Below are 20,825 nucleotides of genomic sequence, written 5' to 3'. Positions count from 1 at the left end.
CTAGGAAATGAACGTATAGTTACTTGATTTTTCTAATACATTCATTATTGTTGATGCAATCCCAAAATCAATACACCCATTTGTTCATAAATATTAATTTTCTCTATCACTAATTTCAGATATGTTTTCAAAAGCATCAACTATTATATCAGGGAGAAAGTGCTGAATGGTTACCATGGCAACTATCTTTTCCTTTTCAACCATCACACAATATCTTTTGTTCGAGTATTCATTTGGTCAATGAAGTAAACTAACAGTAGTAATTTTTGATTGACGAATCATTTCCTTGGCATTCAGCACAGGAAAATTGTTACCTGGATTTGATGGGGTATGATTTCAATTGAAATAGTGAAAGTCTTTACACTATAGACGGCTAAAAAAAAAAGACGAAGAAGCAAAATGCCAATCAGGGGAAAATCTAACCACTACTGTGAATCAAAATTTGCCAGTTCATTTGATCAGATGATAACTATGGCGATGGCTACCTGTTGGCAATAACGCAGAACTGGGGCATCGCAGAGACACAATGTTCTACTTCCTACATACCTAATGGTGTTGTACGAATCAACCATTTCTCTAATATATTGATTAAAAATATTTTTGAAAGGCTGCATATTACCAAAGGAGAAAACCTTTTCTTTCTTTTTTTTTGCCACTGTTAGTATTGAACCAAAGAGCTAGTGTAACTGGATATTTTTAAGTGCAATATATTTCTGAATATTTCATATTGTTGTTTGCTTTAAAACCATTGCTGATCTATTAAATCTATTACTTTTCAGTTCTTGATTTGAACGACTGCTGTGTTGACTCACTTAATACTGCATGGCGAATGCATGTTTTCAGTTTTATATTTATCGATAACACGATTAATATTTTAGTACACTTTACGGAAAATTGATTCACTTCATGTATGTGTACGTACATCCACATGCAAAGTGGTGGAACAACACCAATATCATATGACTTTTAAAGATGTCTTTCTTGATAAAAAGAAGATGTGAAGCAGCTGTGCTGAGTATATTATTGCAGTATTCTTTCAACAATGCAATCAATAATACATGTTATGAAATGAAGCACGTCTACACGGGACTCCAGCTTGAATTGCTTATTTAGTTCTAGTGTTACTGATATCAGATAAGTTTTGCTTTGTCATTTTGACATGATATGACATGACAACTGTGTCACATCTTCTGATGGGTTTGAGGACCTCCAATGTACATTATACCATGCATGAGCAAGGTTCAACAAAAAATATGGAATATATACTCTGGTCGTTCTACATCACGACAATACATATCTATCTCACGCCAACGCGGGTCTACATAATTGGTTCATGCTGTGTTCGAAAAATTACCTCAAATGCTAAAATTGCCATTACTTTCCCCCAATTTTTTTTAATTACTGGCGATGGTTAATTATATTATTCCCCAATATTTTCTTCATTCAGCCGGGAAATACTCATGACCTAAGGGTTTCCACTACTCATCTAGCAACTCATAGTGACAAGGCCACTTAGGTCACTCATATTTTCCTTGGCTGAACGAAGAAAAATATTGGGGGGGGGGGAATAATATCTCTAATTTATCACTAATCTAATAATAAAGAAGTACAAGAAAACTGCATTAATTTTTGAACGAAGTTTTGGAGAGTTGGCCGAATGTTCATGGATTCAGGCTTCATACTGGAGTGACATGTGAAAATATTTACTCACAGAGTCAAGAAAACCTTCGGAAATGGATCCCACATTTTGGCCGTCGTCTGATCACCACTGTCAAGTTTGTGGTACAAAGGGTTGTCGTCATTTGCCTTGCTTGAGACAGGGGATGCAGACATCAAGATCCCAATTGTATCACCTCAACTTGTTTCAAGTATCTCAAGTGAAGCATGCAACAAAGGCCTACTGTAGTACACCTCACACTGCTAACATGAAGTCAACAACAAATTTTGGACTCATTTCCTAAAAACACATTTTGACTCCATGAACAGAAATTTGTATGTGTAAATGGATTCTATTTGTTTATAATCTACAATTATTACACTATTATCATATAGTCTTTCCTTTTTTATTGACATAAACTACTAAAACTAGTAACAATAGAAGTTATGTTTATCAGCTGCTCTATCACATTTAACATACCCAATTTCAATATTCCTTCTTCATTTTCTATTTTCAAGGTGCTCATTTCGAATTGTGTGAATTCTGACGTTCCTGTCTATGTACACAAATTTTGTAATTATTTCATGATCTTGCTGCGACACTTTTCGTATGATGAAATCATACAAAGATGATGCTGTCAAATCTATACTTCCATTTCAAAGGCAAGACATGCTGTCATACAAACCGATAATGTTATCTAGCTGACAGGCACTCTGGGGTATCTGTCTGAAAACACTCAAACTAGTAACATTTGCAGACATCAACAACTAGGTAATCGCTTTTCATATGACAAAATATGACCTCTTGAAATAATATCACATTAAGTGGAACATTTTAAATGATTTATGATAGTTTACTAGAAAGTGATACTTGTTATGGTTACAATTTTAGTGTTAAAGTCAACGAAGGTTAGGACTAGAGATGTATACCTTGCACTAAGGTAAATATACATAGTGCTTGAATCACAGGTGCTTGAAGACAGCGAGAAAGTTAAAACAGACATTTTTTCTCTGCTATTAAATACTACTGTGCGGTAGGTAGGTTTACTATATTACTATGCATACAGATAAACATAGGGCAGCAGTGGAACAACATTGCTTCGCACATGCTGTATACTTCAATGTACATGCATAGCAAGCACAGTGACAATCATAAATGTATACATACAAACACGCATGCACACACACACATACACACACATACATTGTATACAATGTGACACATACACACACACACACACACGTCTTTCAAAACACTACTGGATACTCCAACAACATCTACAAACCAGAGCTCATAGCAAACTAAATATTACAAGGGACATCACCTCCACACGTACACTGACCTGTGCATGCATTGCACAGTATCAAGCAGGAACAAAAGCGCACACGCACACACACAAAGACACATAACACGCCATCCAACTTCTTCAGTTCAACTGCGTAAAATGGCTATGGCAATTTTCATATCACTGCCATTATGAATATTAATGTACGACTCTGGATATTTCAAAATAGATGAATGCATGTACACATACAATCAATTGTGTACTGAAACGACTGTACATACATACATACATCTACATAGCACCAACGCTAACCAAATGTTGACTCGCAAATTGTGAGTTGACAGTGTCTGCACGCCAAAACAATGTGATTTCATTCCTAGATAGGCCCCACTTGCGCTATCAATACCTTACCTACTACAGCATGCAATTAAAAAAACCATTCTCAAGGGACTAAGATATAGGCTAGGCAATTAAAACTAATTACTGTTTATTTACTTTGAAGTGAAAAGTAAAGATACTTAAGTTTACAGACTATCTCCACTTTTTTGTCAATTCCTGATAAACAACCTAGCCAATACGAAAAACTCCACTGTAACCCGTTTCCATGGTAATGACATATATGTATTCTTCCTACAAAGAGTGGCAAGTTTACCCCGGGGCATAACAGACAGTACCAAAGTGAACACATATATTACATTGATGAAACGTCCTACACCTTCGTGCTTTCTGAGAAGAAATCAATGACGATAGTAGTTGTATTGCATTTCTTCATTGAATATTACTTACAGCAAAATGCATTAACGGTATCAAATGTTACACAACTGTTTATTTTTAACTCATTTTTCAACAGTTTATACTGAACAAATGTGAAGTCGCATATTTTAATGATGAATAATTATCTACAATTATAGTAGTAAAGTGATACAAAACTGTCCATGTAATGTCTGAATATGCAGAATTGATTGAAATACATGATACGTTCTTGCCAAGTTACATCAGACTTGAACTAATAGTGTGTTGGAAAACTTAGATGCATATCAATCTGATTAAAATCTGATGTGGTGAAAGCGTTTAAGATGTCTTTAGTTACCTCCATTTCCATCATTTTGTGTCGTTTGTTTTGTTCCGGGTGGTCGCCACCTTCCCACATCTGACCCTGTGTAATAGAAAATCTCGTTTGAATCTCAAGGATCTTGGAAGGTTTCTTCAACCAATCAACACGCTTCTTTCAAAATCATTTGGAGAATGTGGTGCCACTGATGGGTCATGTAGTCAACGCAATCCTCCGTATGTATCTGATTGGCTACTAAAAAGCGTGAGATTCAAACGAGATTTTCTATTACACAGGGTCAGATGTGGGAAGCCGACGATCACCTGAAACAAAGCAAACGGCACAAAACGATGGAAATAGAGGTAAATAAAGACACCTAGCCACTTTCACCACATCAGATTTTAATTAGACTGGATACATATGTACATTACGTCAGTCATAAATAACACTGTAAGATACAAACGTAGTCCACCAGGAATTGACAAATAAATAAATCTATATATATATATGTAATGATAACATTGATAGACAACAATGATACAATATATGACACCCACAACTTCAAGCAGGATTCGTACTAGTGTATATTTAAAATAAACAGAATTATACCAAATGATTGTCTTTGAACAGAAAATACATGTATGGATTATATACCCAGGTAGTTCTACATAATGACAACATTTGTCGACATTACTTGTTTTGCGATGCCCAAAGAATGCATCAAGGCATTCCAAGTCACCATTATTTTCCCTGATTTTTCATAGGGAAGGTATAATTACATTATTCCCCCAATATTTTATACTTCATTCAGGCTGTAAATACTCAATGACCTAAGGGTTTGTCACTACTCGTCTTGCGACTCAAACAGTCAATTTTAGGTCACTCATATTTTTTCCTTGGCTGAACGAAGAAAAATTGAAGAGAATATTATCTAATTGTGAAATCGTCATTCAACAATACTGACAGTTGGTCATTACTACCACAACTAATTATTGTTGTCCTTGATAACTGGACATTTCAATCAACCGATAAAAAATGTATCTGTGGTGACCATGAGCAAGACAAGCTAGGTATTTCCACTGCATATTTTCTGGCTCCCCTGATTGTTAATGAGCAAGCTGAATACTGGCAATTTATCTGTCTTTTCAGGTGATTAGCAATGAGATGACAGTGACTGATCACTTTGGGGAAATCTGTATCACAGATATCAATACATTCTGTATAGAGGCTTCTTTGTGAGATTTGCTATTAACGGGGAAAAAAAACGTGAAAGTGAGCTATATCCACTTATTTCAGACGAATATTGTACCAAGATAAAATATTACTACTCTTTTCATTTCATTCTAATTATACAAAGTAATCTATGCCTGGGTGCACAATTCACTTGTCAGTAACCCTTTGGTAGTTACTTACAGCTCTGTAAAGAAGTCATTTCCCTGATATTTCTAAATGAGTCGTGACAGTTTTAATTGAATAGGTTTCGGGCATGACTGTGTTTGTTCTAGAAGTATGTAAATTAACAGATACACTCTAAACTGAATTGATTGCAAGAACTACACAGCTCTCAAATTTCTAATTCTGTACACACCGTTCTCTCCACATCAGTCAGTGACAATGCACTCAACTCAAACAGTTTCTATTCAGCATTTTTATGTCTGTTTACACACTTGCTATTACATGTAGACTATGGCTGGCACTGGCTGTGTAACACAGTATAGTGATGGGCAAGAATAGTATTAGTAAAGGACCACATCTTTGTAATCTAATACTACATACAAAGCCAGGGCATCATAACACCGCCCCCCCCCCCCCCCCCCCTACATTCAGTCAATGTAATCACACTAAATGGCCAAATATTATCAGCGCTACCTGTAACATTATCCAGAACATACTGTGATCTAGATGTGTCTTATGATATACAATATTAGTATGCGTGTCAACATTATAACATGCACAGTGTTAGCAATCTACCATCATATATAAATGTGTGTCCAGCTACTGATTATTTTACCATTGAATTAAAATTAATGGCTGTGGTGACAACAGCAGTTATTTCCTTGAGTTACATACAAAATCGTGATTGTTCATCTTTCAATTGAACGTTATGAGAGCACCAAAAGTAATGCATGTACTATATAACTTCTGTTTTTCTCTTGTTCTGCATTTCCTTTAGACATCATTTTCAAAGAAACTGACCACACGTAAAAGCTACAGACTGTCAGCAATATGCAAGAAATTGCTTGATTTTGATACTTGACCCAGAAGGTCCATATTGAGGTCAAAGGTCACTTACAAGAAAGTAATCCATGTGATTATACATTGGGTTAGACACTTGAATGGATTCCCTATGTATGGAAGTTTTGAGTTTAATATACAATTTGTATGTAGTAAATATTGATTTGTTACTCCAAACATGGCCATCATTCAGTAAACAATGATATGAACACTAAAAGTAATCCTTACAAGTACATATTTTTCTTCTCCTATACTACCTGTGGACATGATTTAAAAGAGACCGACAACAAACAAATATGACAAAGTGTCTGTGATGGGCACGAAAAGGCTAGATTTTGATAATTGATTTACAACAAGTAGGTACAAATATCCAGTATCAGCTAGCTCTACCTTCTAATTCTCTTTCCCTTATAAGAAGGGTGACATGTTTCACACACACTGACAATACTGCTAATCATTCTCCGAGCTAATGAATGCAAATTTGGTGACAAAACCTTGGCATAATGGCATCTAGAGATACTTGAAAAGTCATGAACCCATTGTGTTCAGTGTTAGGCAATTAAAAGCAATTAGAGTGATTGTTTTCTGAGATTTAAAAACCTACTACAAAATGGACTTCTGCTCAGTAACTCCAGGAAGCAGCAGATCGATAATACCCTGTATAAATAAAATTCACAACGGTGCAAACAAACATGCACAAAGACTAATGGATAACGCTTCTTTCACCTCACCCATCTTTGTCCTTACTTCAATAACCTATACCCTGCTTACTTTGTTGTATGTTTGTTGACATTGTGTTATGTTTGTTCTGACTGTTTTGTATGACCGCACCTATAGGAGGGAGGGGGGGGGGGGGGGGGGGGAACTGTATAGTTTCTATTCCACATGTTGCTGTGTTTTTGCAACTTCTGGAAAAGCTTGGCGGCACTGCGACAGCTGTCTCACAAAAATTAAGATAAATCACTACCGAATCAAATTATCGTCAGAGAAAAACTTAATGAATAAAATACTGAAATGAAACTAAATGATATCGAATTGCATAAATGTTGTCTTGTATGAATTCCTATCAGAGAATGTTGTTAGGCATACTGATTTGGATCTCTTATCAAGAACAAGTAGCTTTGCACGTCAACCACCATGACTAAAGCAAGCACACACACCTTATCAGCGCTTTTGTGCCTTCTACAAAAGCAACAGAAAACCATGAATTTGTGAGCCACCATTGTTCACCATTTATGAGCACCACACAATATATTCAAACCAAACAACACTTGAACAGAAAGACCATTACAGGTATCTATCACTAAACCGATATAAAAGGAAACCTTTGAAATGTAAAGTTTTTCCTTTTTTTTTTTCTTTCACTGAGACTTTGTGGCGTCAGTGGGAATATGTACACAGACTGGCTTTATTAATTTCATTTCTGCACCATTTTTTTCTTCTTCTTTCAATTGCTGCAGTGCGAAATGTCAGAGACAGCTACTCTGATGGGGGAGTATAGGTTGGCATTTACATTAGAAGACACAATAATTTGATTTTCTGCGTTTTACACTACGTTTATTGGCTGTGATGATATAGCCGAGTGATTGAATTCTGCTCTCCAAATACCCATCGAGGGTGATGAAAAATACTGCATTGTATTTCATCAGTGTCTACACATTACACAACCAAGTTTAAATTGCAATCAGCTATGGCAGGATATTGACAATTTCAAAATTTTCAGCTTTATGCACTAACAATGGACCACCTCAACAGAAATCAAATTGCAGAACAATAAATTTAAAAGTATGACTTGCAAGTTTCCAGAGAGAGTTATTTACTTTAACAAAATGTGGTCATGTGAAAGGGTAAGATGACTGACTTTCTACAACTCGCAGGTTTACTCTAGACAAGTATCCTCGAAGAACAGCAACTGACACTGTGACACATTGTTTTGTAGTTCCTATACAGTATCGTTACGATTTACAACTCAACTCACAGTTAGAGTTAGAGACCACATTGTCATGTGACTGCAACTGACACAATCCAACATCTTTCAACTTTGTGGATCAAAAACCCTAACACTTTCATTTCAAATTAATATTTAAGGTTGGACAAATGAATCACTAAAAGTGTATGTAAGCACATTATAAAGAAAAAACAGTTTGATGATTTTTTTGTCCTTCCAGTCAGATATCAAGATTTGTAATATCATCCTCCTCGCTGGGAGGATATTTAATTTCCAGTCTACCTGTACAAAGCAATTAAAGTGTATGTTTTTATACAAACCTATTCTTCAAATCTTTGGCAGGAAACATTAGCCATAACAACAATTCATTCTGTCAAAGAAAATGAGTAATATTTCCCCCCTGAAAGGCCTATTTTTGATATGCGATTGTGATCAGAATTTCATCAATTTACAAGGTTTACAATGACATCCTTTTATCTCTTAGCCATGGGCTGTATTTTTCCATCAAACCTGCTTTTATGAAAGGTTATAAATCATTCCGGATTGGAAGTTGTGATGCAGATGGGATATGTATAGCCACTTTGACTTGAAAATTTATAGATTGATTACTGGCTTTGTCATATCAATATCTGATTTGAAAATAGATACACAGTGCATGGCAAATTGTTAATATGTTAAATCCTGTTTTTATTCTCAATTTCTATTTTTTTGTGTGCACAAAGAAATAACCCCCCACCTCCACCCCTTACCACCCCCCAACCCCTTGTCAGAAAGAAGACCAAGTATAATAAACAAATCAACCAAAATAGGAACGCAAAGAAATCTGATGGCATATTGCTGATTTAATATCAGACATCACGAAAGTCAGAAATCTATTTGAACTGACAATACCGCATCTTAGTATTCCTATTGATCAGGGAATGATTTTAAACTGCTTCAATAACTTAGCTTGCCTTACAAATATAACAGGCAATGAAAATATACATCACTGTTCTCTGGAAAGTTATTGAGGCATTTAAGAATTTATAGACACAGCAGTTAAACTTGAAGACTTTTAAAAAATCAAATATCACAACGACAATACTTGTATGGAAAAGCTGGAGTCACTTGACAAAATAATCTTTGGCTATTCATTCATGGTACATACATGAGTACTCTCCAGCATATCAAGGGCTCATCATCATCTTGTAACTTGTTGCTTAATTAGGGATCAATTCATCTCTATGACTCCAGGTGGCATCAAGGAAGTGACGATTTTTTTTTTTTAATTTAGGAAAACCATTTTCACTTTCTTTTTTGTAAAAGTGATGCACGTATGACCAGCTAGTGATTCATCAAGGCGTTTTCCAGTACTACCAGTAATTACATCAGTGTTTTCACTAAGGTTATGGGAATCTGGCATTGGATGTTGAGGGGAGGGGGGGGGGGGGGATCTTCTGATACAATCAGTACAGCTAATGCAGATGATGGTCAAATTTTTTTATTTTTTTATTTCTATATTTGTATGAGTTTAGGATGTCATTATTATCTCAGTTGTACAAGTAAAAAGTGATTATTTTTTTTATAAGTACCCAATTCCTGAATTGAGTACTTTTAACACTTAGAATGTGTTGAATATTATACATGTAGCTAATCATGCCTACCCTACATCAAAATAAAACAAAATCCAAAATCAATGTTGGTACGAAATCATTACATATGCTAAATCAGTATCTCAGGTATTTAAGTTCTAGCTGGATTTTCTCACAAACGAAAAATGCAGACACTCTATCAAGTCAAAATGTCGGCTAGCATCTAACGACAATTTGATGATGATGTACCGTTCCAATTCAGGAGTCTGAGTAACTGCTCCTACTGTTTATGTGTCCATCAAAATGACAAGAAAAAAACGTAGCACAAGTAACTGGAAGACTGCAGGCTAAAAGAGACTACAAATCACCATAATTGCTCCATTCGCTGCATGGCAAAAAAACTAACGAGGATCATGATGCAAGGATAGCAGCTGACTGATCTGTCTGATACTTCTATTATCGGCATCAATGGCATGGGCATACGATGCTGAAATTTGCAATGCAAAATATTACTATCATTTACAATGGACTGTTCGCTAAAACCTTGCTTGCAGTCTAACTGTCTGTGCACCTGTGCATATCTTTGGATCTATGCGACAGCTGACTTATGTCTGACAACTGGAGAGACAGAGAGAGAAAAATAAGAAAATCTGTACTACTGTACGCGTGGTTATATTTGTCTGGCTGTAATTGCATGTTTGAGTCTGCTATTCATCACTCGTGTGATATCGCATGGAGTTCTGAACAGTGTTCATGGCAACCTGTGAGCTCCTTTCACTTCTCGTATTACAATATTTTAATGCACTACCTGATTTATGACCGAGATATGTAATTTGCTGGTACCTCTCTATAACCTATCTGTATTGAATTATGGAAACCAAGGTGACACTTAAAAATAACACTATACCTGCATTTTGACAGACATGTTACTAGTCAGATAATGGTATATATTTGTACAATGTGAGCCCAAGTTGCAGGGCAGTCAGGCTAAAGGCAGATTAAAATAGACTGATTTCATCTATTTTTACAATTCTCTGGCAATGTTAATTGTGGCGGGTAGCAGTAAGTATGGTTACCTGTCGTGGGTCTAATAGAGAGCTGGCCATCAATTTTCTAAATTGCGGTGCACTGTGTACTGGCATCTCATTTTACCTAATTCTACAAATGAGTACATTGAAGGACGATTGCTCAGCCAGTGCTTTCAGATTCTCCCCTACATCACGATCTCATTGTAATTATAGCACAGTGGGTGTACTGTGTATATTGCATACAGGGTCTCATTTACCTGCGAGTATATATACATGTATGTTTGTTCGTTAGGGTTACTGTACTTTACGAATAAGTACATACATTATGCAGGCTTAGAAAGAAAAAAGCAATTGTGTTTCCAATAACATGGCCTCTGAAAATAGAGTAGGTAGGTTGGGATTTTATTTTATTTTATCTTTTTTATTTTTGAAAAATATTGCTTTGACCCCCCAAAAAACCAAATGAAATGTTGGTCACAATACCCCTTCTGTGATATTTTGATGAAATGTGTACAGGCATCACTGGGGAAAGAGAAACAATGTGTATGAAAGGTTAAGAAAACAAACAATTTCTTATCTTTATGTTTTAAAGAAGTTTAGGGTTGGCGGCGGGGTTATTGGAAACACATATTTTTTTTAATTTTGCCAAAATGGGGTCACTGTATTTCATGGGTATGTTCATCAATTCATGTATAAATCAATGTATGTCTGTTTTTAAACGTGGTCATACTTCTTGGAATGCATGTATCAATGTATGTGTGTTTGGGTTACTGTACTCCAAGTCTATAGATGCATGTATCAATGTACTGTGTTTGGATGGGTATAAATATATGGATGTATGTGTGTTTGGGCTACAGCACTGTATGGGTATGGGTTTCAATGGTCCTAGTGTTGTGACTTATTAGTTTGTCTCTCGTCAGTCATCTCAGCCTATGAGAGCACTAGGTGCGATTACTAGTTACCTGCATACATATGCGATGTATGCAGGGACAAACGTATGAGTATGTGTCTGGACATGTGTGTGTGTGTGTGTGTGTGTGTGTGTGTGTGTGTGTGTGTGTGTGTGTGTGTGTGTGTGTGTGTGTGTGTTACTAAACCCAGTGGGTGTATGAGATGTGTTTGGATGTGTGTTTGGGTTGCTGTACTCATAGGGTGTGTGCATTAACATGTATGTGGTGTGTGTGTGTGTTTGGGTTACTGTACTTCAGAGTGTGCAAATTGATGTACATATGTACTGGGCTTCTGTTTTCCATGGGTGTATGCATCAATATGTGTGTGTTTGGGCTTCTGTACTCCATAGGTGTGGGTAGCCGTGTATGTGTGTTTGGGTAACTGTACTCCACAGGTGTGCATATCAATGTGTGTGTTTAGCTTACCGTACTCCATCATGGGTGTGTGTGTGTGTGTGTGTAAATGTATCTGTGTTTGGTTTACTGTACTCCATCATGGGTACACTTAGCAATGTATAATATGTATACTGGGGTGACCATACTTCGTGAGTGCATGTATGAATATACATACATTTATGTTACTTACCACTTTCTCCATTCAAATAAGTTTTTTTAATTAAAAATATATATAATAACATTTCTGAGCTCGATGATCATCAAGGCTTGAAAAATATGACATCAAGCTAGGTTGAAAATCCTCTGGGATACATAAAACTTAAAGCTGATGACTGATAGAATAGGTTAACATAAATTATGAGCTTGACCTATCCCTTATGGTAAAGGTCAAAGGATCTGTACATGAGGACATGTTCAGATCATCATACATGTACGTACATGTACATGTAGTCAACAGAAGAACAGAACTCTGTAATGGGACTTGACAACTAAAGCACAAAACACACATCACAAGTGTATGCTTTTATTTACTTTCTTGGTGAGAACGTATTCATTCATTTAATTCTTTTTCTCTCTCTCTCTCTAATTTGCCGAAGTACCTGTTCAGATGAGGCAAAGAGTATCATTCTACATGTACTTCTAAATATTATACTAGAAGTGTACCGATAAAGCAAGCAGCAAATTCAGATTTTGTGTATATCTGAAAATGAATGAGGATAGTCAGCTATGACCAAGTAAAGAATACCCTGTTTGACCCACAAAGGCAGTTTGAAAGCACTTTGACAAACTAAGTGCCAATGTGTCACTGTAAAGACAACTCATTTATAGTGATGTGGTATACTAAGAAATTAGCATGCTGACTTTGTCGGTTCTCGCAGCCAGCAAAGTCTTCTAAAATCACTCTTACCTTTGAAGTCTACTTCACCATTTCCATCTGTGTCAAATATATCAATAACTCGTTGCACTAAGGGATTTTGTTGAAGTTCGGGCAATGACATGAATTCTTCTACACTCAGTGATCCTGAATTATCTAAGTCCAGTTTCTTGAAACGTTTTCCTAATCTTTTTATTTCATCAGCATCAACTGAAAGGAAAAAGAGAAAACCAAAGTCATAATGACTTATAAGTCACAAACCTTGCTCCAAATTCTCATGTGCTTATATGAATTCATGTGTAGCAAGTGGAGCGGAAGTTATGGTGTCAACCAAGAAATCAAAGTCATTTTTCTTATGACATGCCTACATGTAGGTGGTAGAATTCTACTGCAGGTATCGAAAATTGAGTGCTGAATGGCAAATATTGGGGTATATTATAATATCTTTTCTAGTTAATTTATGAACAACTAAGGAAATCGCTGTGAATGCTTTCATTCATATTTCAAGCATTATTAAATCATGTAAATGTACATGTTGTGCTGGAGAACAAATATGAAATATATACATATATTCTGTTCAAACATGTACAACTTTGCGTGAATATGGTATTATCTCTGATACATGTATTTGCCTGCATAAACAATCAAATACTAATTGTCAATTTAACAAAAGAACTTTCATATTCATACAATTATTGGTTATGATAATATGTAACAAGAAGTGCCCAGGACTTCACATATTCATATTTCTTGAACATCATCAAATCTACCCCATCCATGTTTTAATAACCTTGGCCTCCTAAGTAAACATGTTTTACACATAGTATCATCCGTCCTCTGAAAAACCTTAAACACCCAAATATGAAAAACAATACTACACGGCTGTCTGTATTATAATGTACATAACCATGTTAGATTATTTATTGTAAAACTATTGCATATGATAAGGATTAATATCATAAGGTTGAGTGCTTTCCTTTGCCGTTAGATAACATTTTGAGTAAAAATAACACCAAATCTGACAGCTGTAGTGTACCTTCACCCTACCCGCATAAAATCTGAAACATGATGGATTAGTATGATTCACCAGTGTGGGTTTGTAACTGTAGGATTACTGCCATGGTAACGACAAGAATTAGGTCACAGTAGGCAAAATAACTCGACACTCTTTAGCTGAAAGCACTGCATGCAGACAACTGTTGTTGTTGTGTTTTTTTTCCATGTAATTATTGTTCTTGGGTAATCTGCCCAGTGTAATGTATGAGTAAGGTCAGCTGCCAGTCCTATTCACCAGTACTATTGTTAGCAACAACAATCGTATACTACCACAGGGCAGAGGGTATACAACTATACATACATGTGTCAATAAAGACAAATCAATCAATAACCTGGACACCCCATACCTAAAACCGACACAATAATATCAATTCATCATGTACTGCTTGTTCATTCAGGTGTTGGGTGGGTGGACATTCTGAAATATGTACCTCTCTAAGCTGACACCGACAATGCGATTTAGGTTAATCACTTCAAATTATTTCTAATCAACTTGTAAACACTAAACAGATCTCTAGATCTCTGTATCTCTATCACCCACCCACCTACTCTTCTAATCATCATGTTTAGAATTACTTGTAACAATCTATTCAAACAAACAAAATATACAATATGAAAAAAAAAAAACAGTTCCTCTTTTCGACAGCACTAGCAATAAATCATGCTAAATCTCTCAACGACTGCAGAAATGGGCCTGTGGCAACAACCATTGAGATTTTTTTTTAAAATCTGAGAACACAAAATTTACATGCCTGTACTATCATACGACTTCAAGTAAGAAATACATTAAACAACATATCAGAATTTCTCATAACCAACTGAAAATAAATTATATATTTTATTCTGATTTTGAAAGTGAAGGGTGGAGATGGTACACTAAATCAATCTAACTGATCTTCTCCAATTAGTGCGATTTGACAAGAAGGGGTCATTTTCTTTTATTGCCTATTGTTTCAAATTGAAAGAACTGAACGGTTCTAACATTGGGATTACATAAATAAAAGAAGATGCAACAACAAAGGTGAGCTACGTTTGTTAGGTTACATTCCTTGACAACAACAAATACCAACATCACAATGTAAATAAATTCATGAAGTAATGGGGTGAACTGTTCTCAGAGAAGAGACAGTTCTGAAATATCTTTTTTATACAAAGCGTATGCATATTTTGTAATGTATTTGTATTACCCGTTTACTACACAGGGATAAGTTATTCATGAAGCCCTGCCCAGTTTAATTGATTCTATCAAAACAATGCCAATTGGTTTAGTGTTATGTAAGAATAACCACAATATTTGCTAACTACATTAAAATTGCATTTCCTTGACCACCAGTTCTACTCTATGCACTGGACTGTGCTACTGGATCTACATCCAGCGTTTTCACTTACCGCTTCTAAATTTTGGCAAACACACGTTTACTTGCCATAAACACCAGAACACATATGGGTTTAATACTATTGAAATGAACACACAAGTATTTGCACAGTTCCTTCTTCTTCTTTTTTTGAAAGACTGCATTTTTTCTAATCCAGAAACACAACCTAATACAATGCCTGTGGCAACCACTCAAAGGCAGTGTACTTTTGAAAGGGAATATATAACTGTATGCACACATAAACAGCTTCCCATTCCGAACATGGCAAAGATTTGAAACAGACACTGAGCGATGCAATTAAAATGTATGAACAACAAGTGACTGTGTAATACATCTGCGGGATATTTACAGAGGCTACAACCAACCATTTGAGATGCTGGTGTTGAAGAGCTACTGAAAGAGTCAACTGGGTATTGGATAGATTCAATATGGATATGTGTATATTATTATGTAAACCCTTATTCTAATTTGTAATCATTCTGATTCGTAAATAAATGTTATTACAGCTCAGCTTAAACGCATACAAAGAAATGGATTGTTCAGTTCTCCAATGTTCTTTGTATTGCTACGGTACTTCTGTTTTAAATCTGCATTGTTATTGAAACCAATACTATTACTTTCTCCCTAATTTGATGTAAATGTATTGTGGCTTTCTGACTTTTGTGGGGGTTTTTTTACACAACAGCCATCAGAACATTTGAGGATACTGTGAAACACAGGGTAGAGAAGCTGTATGTTTGCAGGAACAAAAATGTCCTGAAATATTTATCAATCACATTAGTGTTTGCCTCACACCTGACAGCTCCCAGTTATAAAGAACCCCAAGCAGATGTCATTCACACATTCTAATCAATTATTTCATTACACAAGACTGACTTTTATCTAGAAACAAATTATCTGGTGATGGTTTTCAAATCGACTTCCTAAAATCCCGATGTTTATCTAGGTGACACACACAACAACCTTACAATCTAATCAAGGTCTTACACCCCACACACAGACTGAAGAGGCCATATATCTGACTTGGGGGAGGTGAACATTTTCATATTTAAAATTCGGTTCTCCTTTTTTTGTCTTTGTCTACAACCAATAAATAATTTTCATGGTCAGACTTTGACAAGCATTTCATGCAATAAGCATGAGGAAGCCCATCATAAGATGTATAATGTATGTCATTTTATTAATGAGAAGGAAGATCTACTTACAATGTGAGCACATTTCCGATGGCAGCGACACTTCGTTTCCCTGGAGAAATAAATACAAACAGACAGGGGATGAAAAAGGCGTTTGTGCAACTGCTTTCGAGCTTTGAATTCCTATTAAATAGTTCAGCCGCCATGTTGTTTGGTCATCGGCAAATGCGAGGCGCTGACAGACGTCTGCCACCTCGAGCTCGACAGAGTTGTATTTTGTAATGCGTCCACCTGCTCAAGTTGCAGAGCCACTCGATTTTTCCCAGTTATCACCGAGTCCACATTTCGGGTGACTTGCTACATACCTGTCTAAGGATGTTCAAACGCCATGCAAACATATTAAATTTTATTCATTTGACAAATTTTCATTGATTGTCAATGTGTATGTGAATGAACCAACGTACAAACCCCATTCTATGCTAAATTGCATAGCGAAGAAAATAGCATGACGATTATATATTGTGCGCCGCGCCGTGACATGATAGCTCGTTCGTGTTTCATGTTCGTTCAAGAACTTGATAATTAAATGGTTGCCCTCAGTATATTCCTCCATTAAATGTCTCCATATTTCGGTAATGGATTGACAAGATCGTTGAGACCTTGTTTATTTATATCTCGTGAAATCAGCAATAATGTGCACTGTCTAAGGACAACGCTACACACGGCATTCAAACGTACACGTACAAATGCACTCGCACATAGACATGAAACAGACCAATGTTCAGACGAAAACAAATGTCGTTTTGATGGTATGCCGTCGTTGTGGGCTTATAAATGACAAATTTTACACAGACAGAATCTCTACTTGTATACGTACATGTACAAAATCACAAATGGGGAGTTGCTTGAAGTAATACTTACCATTTTGACTGACTTTCTGTATAACTACTGTCCTCCAAATAACGTTTCTATCTAACGATTGAAGACCCCCTACTGTAATGGCTGCCAACATCCGGGCATTTCAAATCCAAAGAAGGAAATTAGGAATATTCTATTTTTGGTACGGGAGCTTAGCATGGATTTTGAATGAAAACTATACAGCGAGTGTGAAAAAGCACCAGAGTACAATCAAACAAATAAATTCTTTCCGCTTCACTCAATAATTGTGCAAGTAATAGCCAAAGGACTCCACTTTTATGTAGTAAATGTCTAAAATAGACCATGTGGAGTAAATCTTATTGTAATTATTGAGTATAAAGATTTACAATTTCACAGCATGCACGGGGGGGGGGGATCTCAGGTTAGGGACCGGTCAGTTTCTTCGGCCTGGGGGGGTGGATTTGTAGGGGGGTCACTCTGTTTTTGAAATTGGCAGTAGGGGGGGGGGGTCATGCAGTTTTGAAAATTGTGGATAGAGGGGGCGGGTCATTCCGTTTTGGAATGTGGTGGAAGAAAAAAATCCCTTTCTACCTACAATGGCATATAGCTTTGTCTGAAATGTGGTACATGTAAATATTTGTTCTTGTCCCTGTTTCTTACATAAAATCTTTAATATTACTTATTTAGTTCAAACATAACTACATATACATATACATATGCATATACATATACATATACATATACATATACATATACATATACATATACATATACAGGTATTACCTAGCTACCACACTAGTTACAGACCATGTTATGTAAATGCTTGGCTGTTTCACAATCAATGCTTCACTGATATTGCACTTTGGGGCAAAAGTGAACTTGAAAGTTTCGTAATGGTAATCTTCATAGATAGTTTATAAAAGAAGTTAATCTAAATTGTTCTACTCGTCCGTATGAACTTGTCAGAAGGGATTAATACACTTTCTATTTTGGACACTACATGTTATTGACACTACAAATCGCCACATCTCATCAGATTCAAGTTTCTATTATACACTAGGTATGACCACCTAAAGTTCTCTAACATACCGATGACTTTACTATACATGCAATATTAATGCCCCTATACCAAGTGTTACAGGCCCATTTTTGTGTGACATGGGAAACTCATTTAAAACTTATATTTACGTTAGCTTTTCGAAGCTTGGGAATATTACCTCAAAGGTATGAATAACCTAAACATTGCCTTAATAGAAGCAAAAAACTCAGTGCAGATCTGCCAGGGGAAAACCCCAAGGACTCGACTCCCTATAACCCCCACAGGTCACTCATGCATTCAACCAACAATCAGATCATGTGCACCAGCAACCTTTTTACTGTCATAATGGTATTAAACTTTTCTTAAATATTTTCACCCTATTCTAATCTGATATGATATTGTCTTTTAAAGATGTGACATGTTTGCCAAGATAGTCTAAAATTGCCTTAAACTCCAAATCTCCCCTACCAATTAGATGTGCTGACCTTTACTACATACATATAATGATGCCCGTTAACTTTTTAAGAACATATTTCAACTCTATGTAAGTTATAATAGAATAGTTTCTGATACTTGATGGTGCTGTCTTGTAAAGCATGGATTAAGTTATTGCTTGAAAGGGTCTGAATAGCCTAAACATTGGCTTTCAAAATTGACTTTTCAGAGTAAAAAAGCACCAGGGCTTCTTGGGGGAGACCCCCTAGGACCCCCCCCCCCCACATGAGGTGTACACATCCCAGTCTCAAGCTCTTCCCCCTATCTCTTACTGTCAAGATGCTATCAAACTATATTTCAAAAATATGTCAACCCTATGTAGTTGCTTTTTACATGTTGGTGCTGTCTTGTAAAGCTTAGAAATTATTGTCTGAAAGGGTCTGAATAATCTTAAAATTGAAAAAGCTCCAGGGCTTCTAGGGGGAGACCCCCTAGCACCCCCCCCATGAGATGTCCATATTCCCTTCTCAAGCTTTCCCCTACCTTTCACTGTCAGATGCTATAAACTCCTTTTAGAATATATTACACTGTGTAGTCAATAATTATAATTATGATAGTGCTAACCCGGCTTCTTATAAAGTAGTTGCAAGACAGTCAAGCAGTCCATACTTGAGTCACGATAAAAAATACCTGTCATATAAATATTATATAAATGGGGGGGGGGGGTCATCATGTTTTAGAATTAAGTGATAGGGGGGGTCAGTCTGGTCTTGGTTTTACAGATAGGAGGATCAGTGACTTTTTGTCAAGGTTTTTATGTTGCTGCATTTTTTTTTTTTTTTTGTGTGTGTGTGTGTTTGTTTGTTTGTTTGTTTGTTTGTTTGTTTGTTTGTTTGTTTATTTGTTTGTTTTACATGTGTTTTCGAACACAAGTTCTCTTCTCCCACTTTTGATTGAGAAACAGACATGTTTCGATCAAAATACACTTGTCCTCCTTCTAACTGGGTCTGACCTTGATCTGATAGAATGATCCATTAGAGGTGTTGAATAATAACCAGAGGGGTTAGCTTACGTAAATTCAGGTGTGAAAATACTTGTCAGTTATCACGGTACATCTAACTGTCCACCTTCTGCGATGATGTCAGATCACTCGACTCTCAGACCACTAAAAAAAGTCGTGTCACTGTAGATTGGTGGAATCATAGACGGTGACCACTGTCTATGGTGGGATGTCATATTTTCCTACATACCGATAAGTGAGAGTGAATGAAACCAACACATTTTATCATGTAATATTCATATTTTTATTTAAAATCGTTAAATCACACTGTATCCTTTCCCTTGTGTCTGTCTGTCTGTCTGTCTGTCTGTCTGTCTGTCTGTCTGTCTGTCTATCTGTCTGTCTGTCTGTCTGTCTGTCTGTCTGTCTGTCTGTCTGTCTGTCTGTCTGTCTGTCTGTCTGTCTGTCTGTCTGAACCACTTGGCGAATTTTCATAAAAATTGGTACACAAATACTAGAACTGACTAGATTGTTGGCCAAATCCGTATACACTAATTAGCCTTACGTATACGCCTATAGCACATCTATGCTGATTTTAAATTTCATGTGTGCGCCTACTAAGACAGGCTTTCTTCTCAATCAAGTGAAACTTGCTAGACACCTAGTGCTTAGCATTAAGTTATGGATTAAAATTAATAAAAATTATTAATAATAATTAGCATATTTTTTATGTTTTCACGAGCATCTCAAGATGTTCCACTTTTTTGTAAGAAACATTTAAAAGTGTTTTGGTTTTCTGTGTGTATCGAAAGTATTCGCCTTTGAGAACTGACACTAAATTTATACACACATATAGTGTTAGACTGGAAGATACGCCGTGTTGTCCAGCCCTATCAGTCTTCTTAACTTAAT

At 36.1% G+C, this 20,825-nt stretch overlaps 1 protein-coding gene across 1 annotated transcript in view; it reads right to left on the bottom strand.

Moving 5' to 3' along the window:
- Positions 1-17,548, bottom strand: part of LOC144452788 (calcineurin subunit B type 1) — a 39,361-nt gene extending 21,813 nt beyond the window's left edge. Inside the window, exons 1-3 of the mRNA XM_078143945.1 lie at positions 17,482-17,548; positions 16,633-16,672; positions 13,029-13,205 (exon numbers count right to left, since the gene is read on the bottom strand). Of these exons, the coding sequence (XP_078000071.1) occupies positions 13,029-13,205; positions 16,633-16,672; positions 17,482-17,484 (220 nt within the window). The 5' untranslated portion in view covers positions 17,485-17,548. The remainder of the gene's footprint in view (positions 1-13,028; positions 13,206-16,632; positions 16,673-17,481) is intronic.
- Positions 17,549-20,825: the final 3,277 nt, after the last annotated feature.

The sequence above is a fragment of the Glandiceps talaboti genome, chromosome 2 (assembly GCF_964340395.1).
Source record: "Glandiceps talaboti chromosome 2, keGlaTala1.1, whole genome shotgun sequence".
Classification (NCBI taxonomy): Eukaryota; Metazoa; Hemichordata; class Enteropneusta; family Spengelidae; genus Glandiceps; species Glandiceps talaboti.
This window is presented reverse-complemented; position numbering and strand designations above follow the sequence as displayed.